The sequence below is a fragment of the Ursus americanus genome, chromosome 16 (assembly GCF_024610735.1).
Source record: "Ursus americanus isolate L20-20 chromosome 16, mUrsAme1.1.p, whole genome shotgun sequence".
In the NCBI taxonomy this organism is placed as follows: domain Eukaryota; kingdom Metazoa; phylum Chordata; class Mammalia; order Carnivora; family Ursidae; genus Ursus; species Ursus americanus.
Window position 1 is genome coordinate 24,690,788 of NC_142142.1, and position 17,708 is coordinate 24,708,495.

At 32.9% G+C, this 17,708-nt stretch overlaps 1 protein-coding gene across 1 annotated transcript in view; it reads left to right on the top strand.

The window, feature by feature from the left end:
- PGR (progesterone receptor) overlaps positions 1 to 17,708 on the top strand; it is a 108,268-nt gene that overhangs the window by 76,443 nt on the left and 14,117 nt on the right. Inside the window, exons 5-6 of the mRNA XM_045790854.2 lie at positions 9,901 to 10,045; positions 11,500 to 11,630. Coding sequence (XP_045646810.1) covers positions 9,901 to 10,045; positions 11,500 to 11,630 — 276 coding nt within the window. The remainder of the gene's footprint in view (positions 1 to 9,900; positions 10,046 to 11,499; positions 11,631 to 17,708) is intronic.

The window sequence follows — 17,708 nt, forward strand, 5'->3', positions numbered from 1 at the left end:
GATTTCTTCAGGAATAAAAGTGCTGGCAGACACCATCTTTATTCCCCTCCCCCAGCCTAGATTTCTAGACTCTTGTGGATACCAGCAGGAACACCATCTATCTTGCTAGCACCATGTGCCCCAAATCATGTTCCCCTGCAGACTCACCTCATCCATCTTGCCCACTTCAGCAAATATTCCTTAAAAGGAGCTCCTGCCTTGACACACTGTACAAGCAGCCCCAGCAGGGACTGACACCATTCCAAAGTGTCTCCTGCCCTGCAGATAGTAGAAAATAACTCCATACATCAGCACATGGGCAGTTCCAGAGCTGAGCATTTTAGCTGACCACACAGCCTGCAGCTGTGACAGACACACTGGTCTGACTGCCAGCCCCAATCACCAAGAAAAGCTCTATAGGGGGCCACATGTGGAGAGCACTCTGACAATTGGTGTGAACATAACTGCAGCACACAGAGTGCAGACAGCTAGCTGTCTGCTGACATTGTCCACCAAAAAAAATCCATGGTTGTCTCAGACACACCCCACAAAAGAAACCACAACAGGTAAAGCCAGTCACTGCAGATTACTGAACTTAAAGCTCAGTCAGCTAGTGGCTCAGCCACAACAGTAGTGTTTACACAGCCCATATCCAGGAGACACCCCTGGAGCACATGGTTCTGGTGAATAGGGGACACTGACTACCAGGCACCACAAGACCTCTTTTTCACAAGGCCACTACTTTTAATATCAAGAGATATAGCTGACCATCCTAATACCTATAAATAGAGTTAGACAAAGTGAGGCAGAGGAATATATCCCAAAAAAAGAACTGGACAAAATCACAGCAAAAGAACTAAATGAAATGGAAATAAGTACTATGCCTGATAAAGAATTCAGTAATATCATAAAGGTATTCAGTGGACCTGAAATAAGAGTGGAGGATCTCAGTAAGACCTACAGTAAAGAGATAGAAAATATAAAAAGAACCAGTCAGAGATGAAGAATTCAATAACTGAAATAAAAAAATACAATAGAGTCAACAGCATATTAGGCAATGTAGAAGACCAAATCTGCACACCTGGAAGATAGATTAATGAAAAACAAGCTGAACTACAAAAAGAAATATGACTAATAAAAAGTAAAAAATGGTTAAGAGAAATTAAGGACATCATTAAGTGTAGTAACATTCATCTTATAGGGAATCCAGAAGGAGAAAACAGGCAGAATGGGAAAGAAAACTTATTTGAATAAATAATAGTAAATTGACCAGTATGGAGGGTAAGGCACAAAAGCAATATCAATTATCTCTATAAGAATTAGTCTAGGGATTCACAAAATAAAAGGATGTAAAATATGACATGGTGTACAGAAAATGGGAAAGGGAGTAAAAATGTAGGACACGAAGGTGTTCAAACTTAAGTGACCATTGAGTTAATAAAGACTGCAATACACATGAGATGTTATATGTGAAACCAATTGTAACCACAAATTAAAAACCTATAATAGATACACACACCAAAAAAAAAAAAAAGAGAGAGAGAGAGAAATGAATCCAAGCATAACATTAAAGAAAGCCATCAAAGCATAAGGAAGAGGGGGAGAGAAGAAGAAAGGAACAGAGGAGAACAAAAACAACCAGAAAACAAGTAACAAAATGGCAGTAAGTACATACTTATCAGTAATAACTTGAAATGCAAATGGACTAATCAAAAGACATAGGGTGACTGAATGGATAGAAAAAAGATCCATCTGTACACTGTCTATAAGAGGCACTTCAGACGTAAAGACATATGCAGATTGAAAGTTAAGGGATTAAAAAACATTTACCATGAAGATAGAAACAAACAAAAAACTAGGGTAGTAAATAAATTTTAACAGACATAAAGGGAGAGATTGACAGTAATACAATAATAATAAGGACTTTAACACCCTATTTACTTAACTGCATCAATCATCCAGACAGACGATCAACAAAGAAACAATGGCTTTGAGTGACACGTTAGTCCAGATGGATCTAACAAATATATACATAATATTTCATCCAAAAACAGCAGAATACTCATTCTTTCAAGAGTACATATGACATTTTCTGTGATAAATCACATTAGGCCACAATACAATTTTCAGTATTCAAGCAGATTGAAATATAATATCAAGCATCTTCCCACCACAACAGTATGAAACTAGAAATCAACTACCAGAAATCATCTGGAAAGAACACAAATACATGGAGGCTAAATAACATGATACTAGAAAATGAATGGATCAACTAAGAAATCAAAGAGCAAATTAAAAAAAAAAAACGTGGAAATGGGGCACCTGGGTGGCTCCGTCAGTTGAGTGTCTGCCTTCCACTCAGGTCATGATCCCAGGATCCTGGGATGGAGCCGGTGTTGGGCTCCCAACTCAGTGGGGAGCCTGCTTCTCTCTCTCCCTCTGCCTGCCACTCCCCCTGCTTGTGCTCTCTCCCAATATCTCTCTCTAAACATGGAGTTAAAGAAATTGAAACAACTGTGCAAATTCTTTGGGACACAGCCAAAACATTTCTAAGAGGGAAGTTTAGAGCAATACAGACCTGCTTAAAGAAACAAGAAAAATCTCACACCTTGCACCTAAAAAAGATAGCAAATGAAAAAGCTCAAACCTAGTAAAAGGAAGAAAATAATAAACATTATGGCAGAAATAAATGACTTAGAGACTAAGAAATAATACAAAAGATCAATGATACCAGGAGCTTGTTCTTTTGAAAATAAGCAAAATTGATAATCTTGAGCCATATTTACCAAGAAAAAAGAGGACTCAAATAAATAAAATCAGAAGTGAAAAAGGAGAAATAATAACCAGCACCACAAAATAATATTATGAAAGCTTACATGCCAGCACATTGAAGAAATGAATAAACTCCTAGAAACATATAACTTTACAAAACTGAATCAGGAAGAAAATTTGAACAAATTACTAGTAAAGAAATCGAATCAGTTATCAAAAAAATTCTCAACAAACAAAAGTCCAGGACAAGATGGCTTCACAGGTAAATTCTACCTACCATTTTAAAAGACTTAATACCTTTTTGTTTTCAAATTATTCCAGAAAATAAAGGGAAAGAAAAACTTCTAAATTCATTCTACAAGACCAGGATTACCTTGATATAGAGAAATTGGTTGCATTTGTATGCATCAATAATGATGCAGCAGAAAGAGAAATTAAGAAAACATCCCCATTTATAATTGCATCAAAAAGAATAAAATATCTGTGAATAAACATAACCAAGGAAGATGAAAGGCCTGTACTCTGAAAACTATAAAATATCAGTGAAAGAAATTGAAGATGGCACAAACAAATAGAAAGATATTCCATGCTCATGGATTGGATGAGTTAATATTGTTAAAATGTCTAAATTACCCAAAGCAACGTTCAGATTTAATGTCATCCCTATCAAAATACCAACAGCGTTTTCCACAGAACTAGAACAAGCAGTCCTAAAATTTGTATGGAACCACAAACAAACCCAAAAAGCCAAAGCAATCTTGAGAAAGAAGAACAAAACTGAAGGTTTCACAATCCCAGACTTTAAGAAATAGTACAAAGTTGTAGCAATCTAAACAATCTAAGCAGTATGGTACTGCCATGGAATCATACATACAGATCAAAGGAACAGAATAGAAACCCCAGAAGTAAACCCACAACTATATGACCAATTAACCTTTAACAGAGAAGGAAAGAATATGTAATTAGAAAAGAACAGTCTCTTCAACAAATGGTGTTGAGAAAACTGGACAGCAACAACATGCAAAAAAATGAAACTGGACCACTTTCTAACATGAAATGGATTAGGACCTAAATGTGAGACCTGAAACAATAAAAATCTTAGAAGAGAGCACAGTCAGTAATTTCTCTGACATCAACCATAACAACATCTTTCTAGATATGTCTCCTGGGGCATGGGAAACAAAAGCACAAATAAAACTATTGGGAGTACAACAAAATAAAAACTTCTGTACAGCAAAGGAAGAAATTAACAAAACTGAAAGACAACCTACTGAACGGGAGAAGCTGTTTCCAAATGACGTATCTGATACAGTGTTAGTATCCAAAGTAGATAAAGAACTTACGTAACTCAACACCAAAACAAAACAAAACAAAACAAAACAAAACAAACAATAGCCCAATTTAAAAATGGGCAGAAGACATGAACAGATATTTTTCAAAGAAGATATCCAGATGCTAACAGACACATAAAAAGATGCTCAACATCAGTCATCATCAAATGATGACTGAAATACAAATCAAAACCACAATGAGATATCACTTCACATCTGTCAGAATGGCTAGAATCAAAAAGACAATGAATAACAAATGTTGGCAAGGATATGGAGAATAAGGAACCCTCACACATTATTGATGGGAATGTAAATTGGTGCAATCATTATGGAAAATCGTATGGAGGTTCCTCAAAAAGTTAAAAACAGAACTATCAAATGAACCAGTAATGATACTTCTGGGTATTTACCCAAAGAATACAAAACACAAATTCAAAAGGATATATACACCTCTATGTTTATTGCAACATTATTTACGATAACCAAATTATGGAAGCAGCCCAAGTGTCCATTGATAGATGAATGGATAAAGAAGATATGGTGTGTGTGTGTTTCTCAAACACTATTACAGTGAGTATTGACATCCTGGGGGTTTCATCAGCAAAGTATTAAGAAGCCACTGGTAATTTATGTTAGGGAGAGTAGTCGAAGGAAACTTAGAGGTGTAAGTTATGGGTTGATAAAGGAGGATCTTGAAAGTCAGGGTAGGCTTTGGAATTTAAATTAATAAGTACTTATTCCCTATTCAATTTCACTTTGAAATATTATTTATCCTTTATATCAATATATTATGGCAGAATTTACATGATAGTGAGGTTTGAGGGAAATATTTTCTTTTTATAAATTTTGTCCTGATTCTTCTGTTTATTTTGTGAAAAAAATCTATGAGGGTCAATGCTTCAACATTTTCAAATATTGCATTTTTGAAATATCTCACTTCTTCATCTCAGTTAGCCAGACTATTTGCAATCAACAGTATCAGAAGACTGGAACAGTCCTTTGCTTTGTTTTCTGCCTTTGAAGCATGCCAAAATATCTTTTGAGTCAGGGACAGCCATTGCATATATGAAAGGATTTTTTTCTTTTATCCCAAGTAAAATAAGTACATCAAATTATTTCCTCCAAAAAAAGTGATGGAAAAGAAATGAAATTAGCCTATGAGTATCAAGCTTTGATAATACTGTTATGAAGCCTTTCAAAAATGATTTTTCTAGCATCCTACTCCACTGAAATTACTATTGCCTATGTTAACAAAATTTTTGTTTATCAAATATAATGAATACTTTCAACCTTAACATGCTTTGCATGCCTTTGGGGCCACTGACAAAGTATCATTTCTTGCTGATACTCTTACTTTGGCATTTATCATTTCCCTTCAGGTAGATATGTTTCTCTCAATTTATACATTTTGTTTCCTTTATGGATTTGTTTTTCCATTCACATCATAAATTTGGCATCTCCTGCATTCCATCTTCTACTCCAGTAGTTTCTAATTCTACACAAACTAGATGAGCCCATTTATAGCCTTGTCTTCAACTACCACTGTATCCTAAATACTCCTAAATACATAGTGTCAACCCAGACCCTCTAATGAACTATTGAACCATGTATTTCAATTATTTATACATATTTCCACCTGGATGAATTTCTAGGCCAACATGACCTTTTGCTTCATAAACCTAAAACCTTTTTCTTTATCTTTAAATGGTGCCTCAGATAGAATCTTGGGTATCCTACTAGGCTCAATTTTCTCCTTCACCTCCTGTCCAATTAGTTATCAAATTCTGTCAACTCCACTTATTAAATATATGATTCATTATATATGCTACTTCCACTGCTGCTGCCATGACTTAGTTGAGGTCCTTGTCCTCTTTTCCTAGATTTCAGTTGTAGCTCTTTGACTAACCCTATTACCACTTTCACCCTACCACCAAACAATCCTCTTCTGCCACCAGAATCATCTTTCTAAAAACAATTGTAACCAATTGTATTATTTCCTTTACTGTTCATAACAAAGTCCAAACTTCTTAATTTAAGATTAAGGAGTGGATTAACCATCCAAGATTATCTGTGATTTGACTTCTGAATTTACAATGTTATGTCTGATTCTTCCTCTTCAAGCAACTCTAAGCTTCAATTCTCACAATGCTCTTTGCTCAGTATCCTGCCTTCTTTTGCCCATATTGTTTCCCTACCTGAAGATCCTTCCCTTCTTCCACATTTTTCCCCTGGCTGGCCCCTCACTAACCTTCAGGATTCTAATTACCTGTCACTTCCCCCAAGGACGAGTTCCCTGGCCTTCCCAGACTGAGTCAAAGGCCTCTTTGCTCTACCACATCACCTTTACTTTGTCAACCATACTATCACTCTGATTTATAATTATGTTCTCATTTTCTGTTTCACCAGACTGCAAGTGTTAAAGGCAGAAACATCTTTCTAGTCTTTTTGCCTTGTTGCAATCAGAATGCTTCATCCAGAGGGGATGCTCAAAGAGTATTTATAGAAATTTAAATTACAGGACTGGTGCAAAAGGAACTGTGCCATCAAATCCTTATTCATAAAAAAAAATCGTATATATGTTGGTGATTATACTTATTGCACTGTAGCTTTTTTTATGCTCCTCAAACTTCACTCACACTTTGTGTCAGAAGGTGCTGAAGTATTGAGTGCTCCACCTTTGTTGTAGAGTAAATGTTTCAGTACATGACAGTTTTTACAACAGCACAACCTATACATTTTATCAAAACTCTGGAAGAAACACAGGAGAACTTAGAAGATTATACATGCCATGTGTTAACATACGCTTTTTTTTTTTTAAGCATTAAGGATTGAACAGCTTGTAACAGGGCTTTTGTCAAAAATTATCAGGTCAAGTCACTTAAAAGGAAAGGGTATTTTTCTTTACTACTTGTTAAACACAATTAAGGATCATCCATCACTTTCTATGTGAAGTTTTTCATTTTGATCATCATTGAAAATGTACTGACTTTACCTGATCATTATCATCAATGGTAATTTGAGCTCAGTGTTCCTGTCTTTGTTTCAGTATGAAGTAATGAATGATATTACAGTTAATGGGGAAAAAAAGAACACTTCTGTACCAGGCATGTTCAAGTCAATTTAACAGTGTACATTTATCACAGATAAGCCCTCTAAAAGCTGGCTATTTTAAAAAGCTATTTTCTCAGTTACTTTTCATTCTGTTAAATGGAAAATACATTTTCTGCTATAAATATTGGTAATTTCAAAAGTTTTAAGTTATTTCAGCAAAGATTTGCCTTTTATATTATAATCTACTAAAAATGTTACTTTATTTTTATTTCTAGTAGTCCCAGAATGCAAAGAGAAAAACAAGCAACCCTCCCAAAATAAAGGGTGGGGTAAAGTAGATATAAACATGTAAAATATAAGTGGAATCTGTTTTTAAAAAAAGAACAAATGAATTAACTGTTATATTATGATGTAAATTTTTTCAAATTAGAGATTAACATGAAACAAAGGCCTGGAGTGAAAAAAAGTACAGTAGGTCAAATATTTAAGTAGTATGAAATGCTTTCTTTAGCAAGTTATGAAATTGACTAAGAAAGGAATAAAGGATAAAAGGAAGAGGATAAAAGGATAAAAGAAAAGAATAAAAAATAAAGAATAAAAATATGTTCCTGAAGATGGTAGTGAATAATTTATTAATACAACTGACTAATGGAACCTAACTTTCTATGAGCCTGTCATTTTTTATATATATATATATATGTATATGTATATACATATTTACATATATACATATGTACACATATACATATATATAAAATATATATATTTGTTGGTATATACCAAGTATATATATATGAAATATATATTCTGGAAAATGAAATACATATATGAATTCTTAGGTGGAACAGATGTTATTAAAATAGCTTTGTGGAGGGGTGCCTGGGTAACTCAGTCATTAAGCATCTGCCTTCGGCTCAGGGGGTGATCCCAGGGACCTGGGATCAAGCCCTGCATTGGGCTCCCTGCTCTGCTGGGAGCCTGCTTCTTCCTCTCTCACTTCCCCTGCTTGTGTTCTCTCTCTTGCTGGCTGTCTCTCTCTGTCAAATAAATAAATAAAATCTTTTAAAAAAATAGCTTTGTGGAAAATAGTTGATATTCCCACCAAAACACTTGATTTTTATGTACCTTTAATAAAAGATTTCATCTACTACCATTGTTTCAGCTATATTCAAATACAAATAATTTCCAAATTTATACTTATGGTTCACATATCTCTCCATATTTCTAATTCATTTGTCCAACTGCTGTCTAGACATTCCAAAAGTCAGTCCAACGAATCAAAACTTACAATTTGGTCCCTAGCCTATTTCTCCTCCTCTATTTTTTCTGTTATGCTGTTATCATTCACCATTCCTGCAAAATTCTGAAGCATCTATCAGGCTCCTTCTTCCTCCTACCTACACACAATCAGTTGTCAAATCTCTTTGATTTAAATATTTCTCTGATGTACTCCCTCCTCTGTATGCCTACCTGTTGACTTATTTCAGACTTTTATCATCTCTCACTTGGTTTTTGGCAATAGCTCCCAACTTTTTTCTGTAACACCAGACTTAACTCCCTTGAATCCATCTTCTACATGGCTACCAAGAATCCCTCCAAAACACAAATAAGGCTATATCATATTGTTGCTCCTTAATAGACATATCTGACCACAGCCTCCATATCCAGATTTACCTCTTTGCTTCTCCCTCATTTAAGTTTATCAGTGTTGGGCTGTGACCTTCTGCAAAACAGACAAAATGAGAACTGAAAAAGGTGAAGAGATTTTGACTATTTGAGTCAGTGCATTTCCCCACTCCCTGCCATCCTCCCTCTGCCACCGATACAGAGAAGGGCCTAAAAGAGGTTGTGGAGGTATGAAAGACCAGAGAATTCACACACACACACACACACACACACACACACACACACACACACAGACTGTAAAACTCTTAAACCCCATGGGTGTTATATGCAACTAATGAATCATTGAACACCGCATCAAAAATTAATGAGGTACTATATTTTGGCTAATTGAACATAATAAAAATTATAAATAAATAGAAGTTATGGAAAGCGAGTTGGATGAAAGGAAATAAAAAATAGTGAATGTCAATAAAAAATTAAATAAAATGTGACTGGATTAAATTTCAAAAACAAAAGTGACCACAAAACTATGGAATCTACCTAAGACATAATTAAGGGATGTTAAATAAAAATAAAGCACAATTGAAAGCAGTGGTTTTATAAAATAAAATCAGTTTATTTTTAAATCCCAAAGATTCAAGTTTCCTCAACAATCTGATTATATTCTGCTTGGGCATGATCTTCTCAAGAGTTTTTCCTGACTTACCTCCCAATTCCTGGTGTATTTCCTGTTAACCTTCTGTACCACTGTACTTATGTGCTTGTCTTTCCTATTGACTTGTGAGTTTCTTTTAAGGGCAAGTCTTTCATTCTCATAACCATTTTTCATTCTCATAACCATTTTTACACAGTGCCTGGCACACAAGTGATTCTCAGCAAATGAACGTTGTATGTGTGAATTCCCAGAAATGCTTAAATCACAGTTACCAATTTTAATGATTTCAAAGTTGTTCCTAAATTTCTCAGGCTCTATTATGTATTAATATTTCCTCATTTATAGTATAAAATACATTGAAATTGAAAACAATATATTACCCTACTTACATCTATTTTCAAATTTCTACACATTTTCGACATTTTAACACAAGTGATTCTGGGGATCATTTTGCGTTTTTTTTTTTTTTTTTACTTTGTTTTGTAGGTTTTCGAAATTTACATATTGATGACCAGATAACTCTCATCCAGTATTCTTGGATGAGTTTAATGGTGTTTGGACTAGGATGGAGATCTTATAAACATGTCAGTGGACAGATGCTATATTTTGCACCTGATCTAATACTAAATGAGTAAGTAGTAACTTGATTTTTGTTCATATTATCACAAAGGATAATCTTGAAAATTACATTTCAGTAGATGATTACACATTTAGTATCCCAAATAATAGAATTTTCCTGAAATGTTTATCAGAATTATCTCAGGATATGGCTTGCTATAACAAAATTAATAAAATTGTATCATTATATCAGTAATTTGATATTTGGAGATACCTTTCCCCTTTTGTTTCAATATATAATAATCATCTCAAATCCATTTTTTTAAACTTCAAAAATGTCTCAAGAAGTATACTTAAAGATAAAATGAAATTTTTAGTTTACCAAATTAAAATTTTATAGTTGGTACTAATGAAGATAATAATGTAAATTAGAAGTATTTTTGCTTGAAAGTATTGACTTACCTTCAAAAAGTAAAGATATTATCTCTCCTCCTAGAGGAAAAATCAGACTGGTAAGTTATTTTAAAAATTGAGAGATGAATATTTCAATTTTCTTGGCTATATTTAAATTACTATAATTAATTTTTGACATATAATCTTAAACTGAGTAAGAATATTTTCAGGGAAATATTTATACCATTTTAATGATGAATGCTGACTCAGAATTGTATGACATATTATTTTTGTCTTTATAGTTAACAGATAATTTTCATATATTTTATTCCATTTTGCCCTATAATCTTTTGAAATAGGTAAGGAATCAATGTTCTTCATTATACAGTTCAAGAAACAGGCTCAGAAGAATTGCCAAAGAATCTGAGTAATAGTCTGGATTAATTTTACCTCATCTGAGTCAAAATTTAGTTTTCTTTTCACTATTTGTGTTAGCTGCATGTGACTAATGTGGATATTGCAGAACAGCACATGGTTGAGAAAATACCTTTAAGAATTTTTCTCCGACCTTCAGAATTAGGGTTTGGCCTTGTCAGTTATTTAATCCTTTGTAGTGTTCTCTTTGTCACCATACATTTCCCCTGGAATAGTTCATGGTATAAGTCTTCTACACTGAATACTCTGAACTGAATACACTAACTATTCTACATTCTTCAGTTTCTATGAACTGATTTCATTCTTTGATTGGATTACATACCAAATTATACATACATATATTTTTTAACAGAAAAAATCATCAGTAAATATATGATTTCCTGAGTGTTCCTCAGGTCCACATTCTCAACTCCTTAGGTTTTTAAATGCAATGATAAAAGTGAGAAACAACATTAATCTTGGTCAATATGTATTTAATATGATTTCCTAACTTTAAAATTTCTTAACCTCAAAAATTCAGTATTGTGAATAGTTTACTTATTATTTTGTTTAAAATTCAAAATATTGAGTTTGTTTACAAAAAGACATTTTCTGTAATATGTAAATTACCAAATCTCATTTTCTCTGATAAATTACACAAACTGGCTGTGTTTCTTTTTTCCTGTTGCTTTTTCTTTTGTCTGTTGTGTGTGATACAAGACAGAGGATGAAGGAATCATCATTCTATTCATTATGCCTCACCATGTGGCAAATCCCACAGGAGTTTGTCAAGCTTCAAGTTAGCCAAGAAGAGTTCCTATGTATGAAAGTATTGCTCCTTCTTAATACAAGTGAGTGAGTATAGCAACTTTTACAAGATGTTTACTTTCTTAATTTTCAATTAATTGAGAAAGTCTCAAATGACAATACAATCATATACATGAGGTATGAATCTTAGATTTTGGGTGCAAAGAAGAAACACCTAATATAGTGTCGTAGACATTAATAAAATTACTTCATATTTCTCAGGTTTTACATAATAGTAAAATATCTTGTCAATTAGGCAGTTCTATTTTTTTTCTCAGATAAAATGTGCTTAAATGACTTTTTCATAGTCACCTAATTAGGTATTATGAACTAGTTAATAAACACAAACTATCTTCCTTCCACCCCCACTCCACAAAAGACTTACTATATAAAAAACACAATTTTGTTTGGAACTATTTTTTTTTATGTCAGAATAGGCAGTTATAACAAATAATCTACAAAGATCAGTGGCATAACACAAAAGCAGTTTATTTGTCACTCATATTCACAGTCCAGTGGGTTAGCAAGAAAACCCATGCTTCTTCCATATAGGGACTCCACCCTTTCATAGCAGCTTGGAGTCCTCCATTGGATCTAACTAGAAGATAAGCACTGAGTGAGAAAAGATTTGGAAGTGAGGCCTGGAAGTGTCATATGTCACTTCTACCCACATTCCATGACCCATATTTAACTGCAGGAGAGGCTGGGAAATGCACTGTAGCTCTATACCCAGAAGAAACATTATGAAACATAGCATTGGTCATCAGAAGAATGGGAAAATATACATTTCACTCTTTCTCATACACAAAGAACCCCACACACCTCTGCCTCAGTGGATCCCCAAGGGTCTGGGTGGGAAAATTTTTAAAACTGCTTTTACTTTTCACCTTTTTCTGTGCCCTTTCCATGCACAGGTAAGCTCAGCCTTTGAATATCTGAATTCATCCTTCTTTCACTCAGTGATTTGAAAGAGAACTTTAGGGAGCTAAAGTGAGCTAAGGGTCTTTCTCAGTAGTATCTTCTCAGAGACTTCTCTATAGTAACACAAATCTCAAATAGTGGAGGGGTGGGGTACACATCAGGGAAAAAAGGCAAAAAAGCTAAATCCTTAAAAAGGAAGTTTTCCTCATGAAATCTATGCAAACACAGGGACCAATACAGGATCTAAGGATCCATAGCCTTCTCCCCCTACCTTGGGAACACTATTTGGAGGAGAGACCTTCAAGCCTATTTTGATAAAAGAGCATAAAGTGGGCTAAAGTATTGATATGGAACTAGCCAAGAGAGTCGACTAGAATAAATTTAATATTACAGCAGTTAACTCCTCTCCTTTTCTTGGCAGTAATGAATCCTATAGCAATTAGGTTAGAGGTAATTCTAGATTTCCTAAATTAGTTGTTATTATTAACATAATTCTATATTTATACATAGGTTACATTATGCTGAAGTACCAAACCACTCCAAAATCTCAGTAGCTTAACAAAAAAAAATATTTTAAGTATGTATTTTTTCCACTATATGTCCAATGCAGATCAACAAGATGGCTCTGCTCATTGTTGTCACTCACATGCCAGGCACAAGGAAGCTATATCTTGACATATACTTCTCCAATCTCTAGAGTACTGGTAAGGAAGGAAATGGTAAGGGAAGGAAGTGACATATCTATAACCTCCAGTCACATACTATAGAAACAAGATTCTTGGCCACTTGCAGCTTCAAGAAAAGGGGAAAACAGCAATATTTGGTGAATAGTACTTATGATTTCTATAAATTCTAATAAAAATCCTAATGGGATTTTTGAGGAGAGACTTGGCAAAGCTTTTGGGAATTCATCTTTAAATCTTAAAAAATAAGTAGGTAAGTATTATAAAAATTTTGAGGTGAAGAAGGAAATTAGAATTCTGCCTAATTAATACAGTGTGAGAGAAGGATACACTAAGTTGTTAGTCCAGTCAGACCAGTATATATTAGAACTTAGTATGTTGTAGTGGAAACATCATGAATCAATGAGAATGGAGAAAATTAATATTGTTAGGAAAAATAAGTTTTATATTTGGGGAAAACTTAGTTTGGATATTTAGTTCAAATTATATCTTAAAATAAATACCAGATTATTGAGTTAAATGTACATGCTTAATATGTTAAAAACAGACTAAAAGGAATATAAATAATAATTTTGAGATTTCAAATAAAGAATACCCTTTTGAAAATAAATGCAATTGGAAAGTTGATAAAAGAAAAGTTCAATGATTTGATACATAAGTATTTAAACCTCCAATTTGTCATTAAAAATTAAAATAAAGATCTTCAGGAAAATATAGCAAGTTGCTATATAGCAAATATAGCAAATCTCAACAATGATTTTTTTGAGATGACAGTGAGGGTAGAGTTAAAAACACAAAGTTCTTTTTAAAGGCTGTATCCAGAAATCACCCAACCATGAAATTGTCCCTTTTCAACTCAGGCAGAGACCTTACGTTTAGTTCTTGAAGAGGATATAACAAAGGGTAGCTGGATTGGTGAACTGTAGGTACTGTTGAGGGTGAGAGGTCCTGTAATGACAACGGATTAATTATATATCAAATGTTGAGATACCATATTCCACCATACTCCCTTCACCCATGTCTCCCAGAACATTGTCATCCAGGTTTATATCCTCTAGACAGGAGAATGAAAGATTCTTCTCTGCAGAATCTCTTTTGCTAGAAAGAAAAAGAGCTAATATGTTAATAGCAGGTGTTTCTTTTTGAAATAGCTCAGCAGGATTGCCCTGTACTAAAGCTCACAGTCAATAAACACTACCTATTGAAACAGAGCTGTGAATCAGCCTTGTAGTTTTCCACTCTTGAATACAAATAACAGAGGCATCTGAGAGAGTCCTTTAACATCAAAGACAAAGACAAATCAGAAAGAAAACAAACAACAAACTTGGAAGACAAAGATGATGTAGGGAGATGAAAACCTCAAAAAAATTAAAAAGCTATATCTGTTTAGAAAGATAAGAGAATATATTGCACCCAAGAAACAAGTACTAGATACTGTGAGAAAAGAATAACACATTAAAAGCAAAGAGCTCTTGGAAGTTGGAAAGCAGAATTTATATATATATATAATTTATTATATATATATATAATTTAAACCTCCAATTTGTCATTAAAAATTAAAATAAAGACAAAATATGTAAAAATTAAACAACAAAAATATTTGAAATATAATAATATAATATATTAATATATTATATTATATTGAAATATAATAATATATTTCAAAAATATTTGAAATATAATAATAATAAATAAAATAAATATATAATTTATTATATATATAATATACTATGTATATATGAAAGCAGAATTTAAAAGTCAGTAAAGGCATTGGTAGACAAAGTTAGAAAACCTCTCAAAAGTAGAGCAAAAACCAATCTTCTGCTTCTGAAAATCAGAAGCAAAGAGGCCCAATATGCAAATAGTTGGAGCACTAGAAAGAAAGAACAGGAAAATACATAGGAAAAGAAATCATCAAAGAAATAATTAGTCTTTTTAACAAAAGATGTTTAGAAAACTTCATTAAAAAATGAAGCTGGACTCTTATTAACTTAAAATAGATCAAAGACCTAAATCTAAGAGCTTAAACTATAAAACTATTAAAAAAAACAGAGGAAAAGTTTCATGATGTTGAATTTGGCAATGATTTCTTGGATATGATACACAAAACACAGGCAATAAAAGAAAAATAGATAAATGGATTTCATCAAATTTAAAACTTTAGTGCATCAAAGGTCATGATCAACAGAGTAAAAAGTCAACCCACTGTATGGGAGAAAAAATTTGAAAATCATGTATCTGATAAAGAAGTATTAATATCTAGAATATAGAAAGAACTACAATTTAACAATTAAAAAATTTGTAAATGGACAAGGGCCTGAATAGGCATTTCTCCAAAGAAGGTATACAAATAGCCATTAAGCACATGAAAAGATGCTCAGCATCACTAATCATTAGGGAAATACAAATAAAAACCACAGTGAGATACCACTTCATACACCCATTTAGATGATTATTTACTCTCACTAAAACAGAAAATTGTACTAGAAATCATAATATATACTATGTGTGACTCAACTGTAGTAACATTTACATAACTGAATAGTAAATACTGAATATTGATCTAACCAATATTATGAAAATGATATTAGGAAGATGAGGAATAGGAAGTTGTGTGTGTATGCATGTATGCATGTGCATGTGTTTGTGTGTGTGAGCACTACTGATATGGAGGTGATGGTAGATTTGTAAGATGGAAATAGAGCCACAGCCTCATTTTCCACACTGGAAAATCAAAAGTGAAAAATAAAAAAAATCAAGAATCAGTACTACAATGTAGCTATTTAATTCTGTGGAAAGAAAAATTAAAATAAATAGATGAAAAAGTTGAAAGTGTTTGCCTCTGGAGCATGAGAAAAGTTGGGTTGCCTGCGCACTACTCTTGCCCCAATACAGTTGCAAAACTGTGACAAAATATGTAAAAATTAAACAACAAACTTTGAAAAATATTTGAAATATAATTTAGGCCCCTATAAATAGGTGAGTACAAAACAGGAAAAAAAATTAAAAATCACTAATACACATAAGAAAATTGTTCAACCTCACTAATAATTTGAGAAATGAAAATGAGATATTTTGTTTTTCTATGTAAAAAGCAAAGATTACCTAAAATGAAAATACTCAATACTAGCTACAAAACAGTTAAATAGTAAGTTTAGCAATGTATGAGTGTTAAGAAATGCAACAATTCCACTTCTAAGTATATATCTTTTTAAAAAATCAAAAATTATATTCGTCATAAGTATTGTTAGGCTAGTAAAATATTTCAAATACCAAATGATAAGACAAATAAATTGTACTCCTATAATTTTGTTAAGTGAAATTAAATGTGAGAATTAAAACATTTATTTTTAAAGAATTTTGAGAGATATAAGTAAATGTTCTCAATATGATGTTAGGAAATGTCCCAAAATATTGGATTGTAGAATCTGGTGACTTGTAATTTCTTATGTATTTTCTATGTTTTCTAAACTTTTTCCAATGATATATGTTATTTTTAAGTTAGCGAAATAAAAAAATAAAGATCCTTATTTTTTTTTAAAGTATTCTTATGTAAAATAGCATTTGGCTAACTGCCCATGACTCACCATCTCCCAATTTGCCACTAAGATATTTGCAAGAAATCCTAAAACTCACTTGTGGAATCAACAAGAATCTGAGAGAAAATTCTCCAATCATATAATACTGGATGTAATAATCAAGGAAAAAATGAATTAAGGTAAGGAGCTAAAGCAAATAGAAATATTTAGGAGAGCTAGTTCATTATTGATCTGAAATGTAAGGAAGAGATTAGGAGAGGAGGAAAAATTTCAAAATGTCCCAGGAACATAGGATGAGAGCCTAATGATTAGATTATAATATCACCAGAACTTCCTGATAGTGGTTGATACTAAAAAGATGTGAGGCAGGCTGCGATTAGGCCTGATTTTCTCTTAAAGAGGATAATTGGTTCAAATGCTGGTTCTAAATACTTAGATGGATAGAGTGAAGACTTTGGGTTACTAGTTTCCAGTTCTTGAAACCTAATTGGAATTAGTACTTCAATAATCAGAAGAAAAATTAATTTTAAGTGTTTTGTTAAAATTCCAGTTAACATACAGTGTAATATTAGTTTCAGGTGAAGAGTATAGTGATTCAATACTTCCATCCAACACCCGGTTCTCATCACAAGGACACTCCTTAACTCCCATCACCCATTTTACCAATTTCCCATCAACCTCCCCCTCCCCCATAACCATTAGTTTGTTCTCAATAGTTAAGAGTCTGTTTCTTGGCTTGCCTTTTCTTTATCCCCCACAAATAAGTTTGTATTCATGTTTAAGAGTGGGAGAGATGCGATGATTGGTTGGGAAATTTAAAAAAGAATAATGAAGGTTTAAAATAGCTGTTATATGAAGCAATTAGAGAGAAGAGACCTACATACATAGAGCATATATGTACAGACATATATACAGCAATAAAGTTTACAATGAGTAAAAATCACATCCCTTGAAAGTCTTTCTTATATTTATCATATGA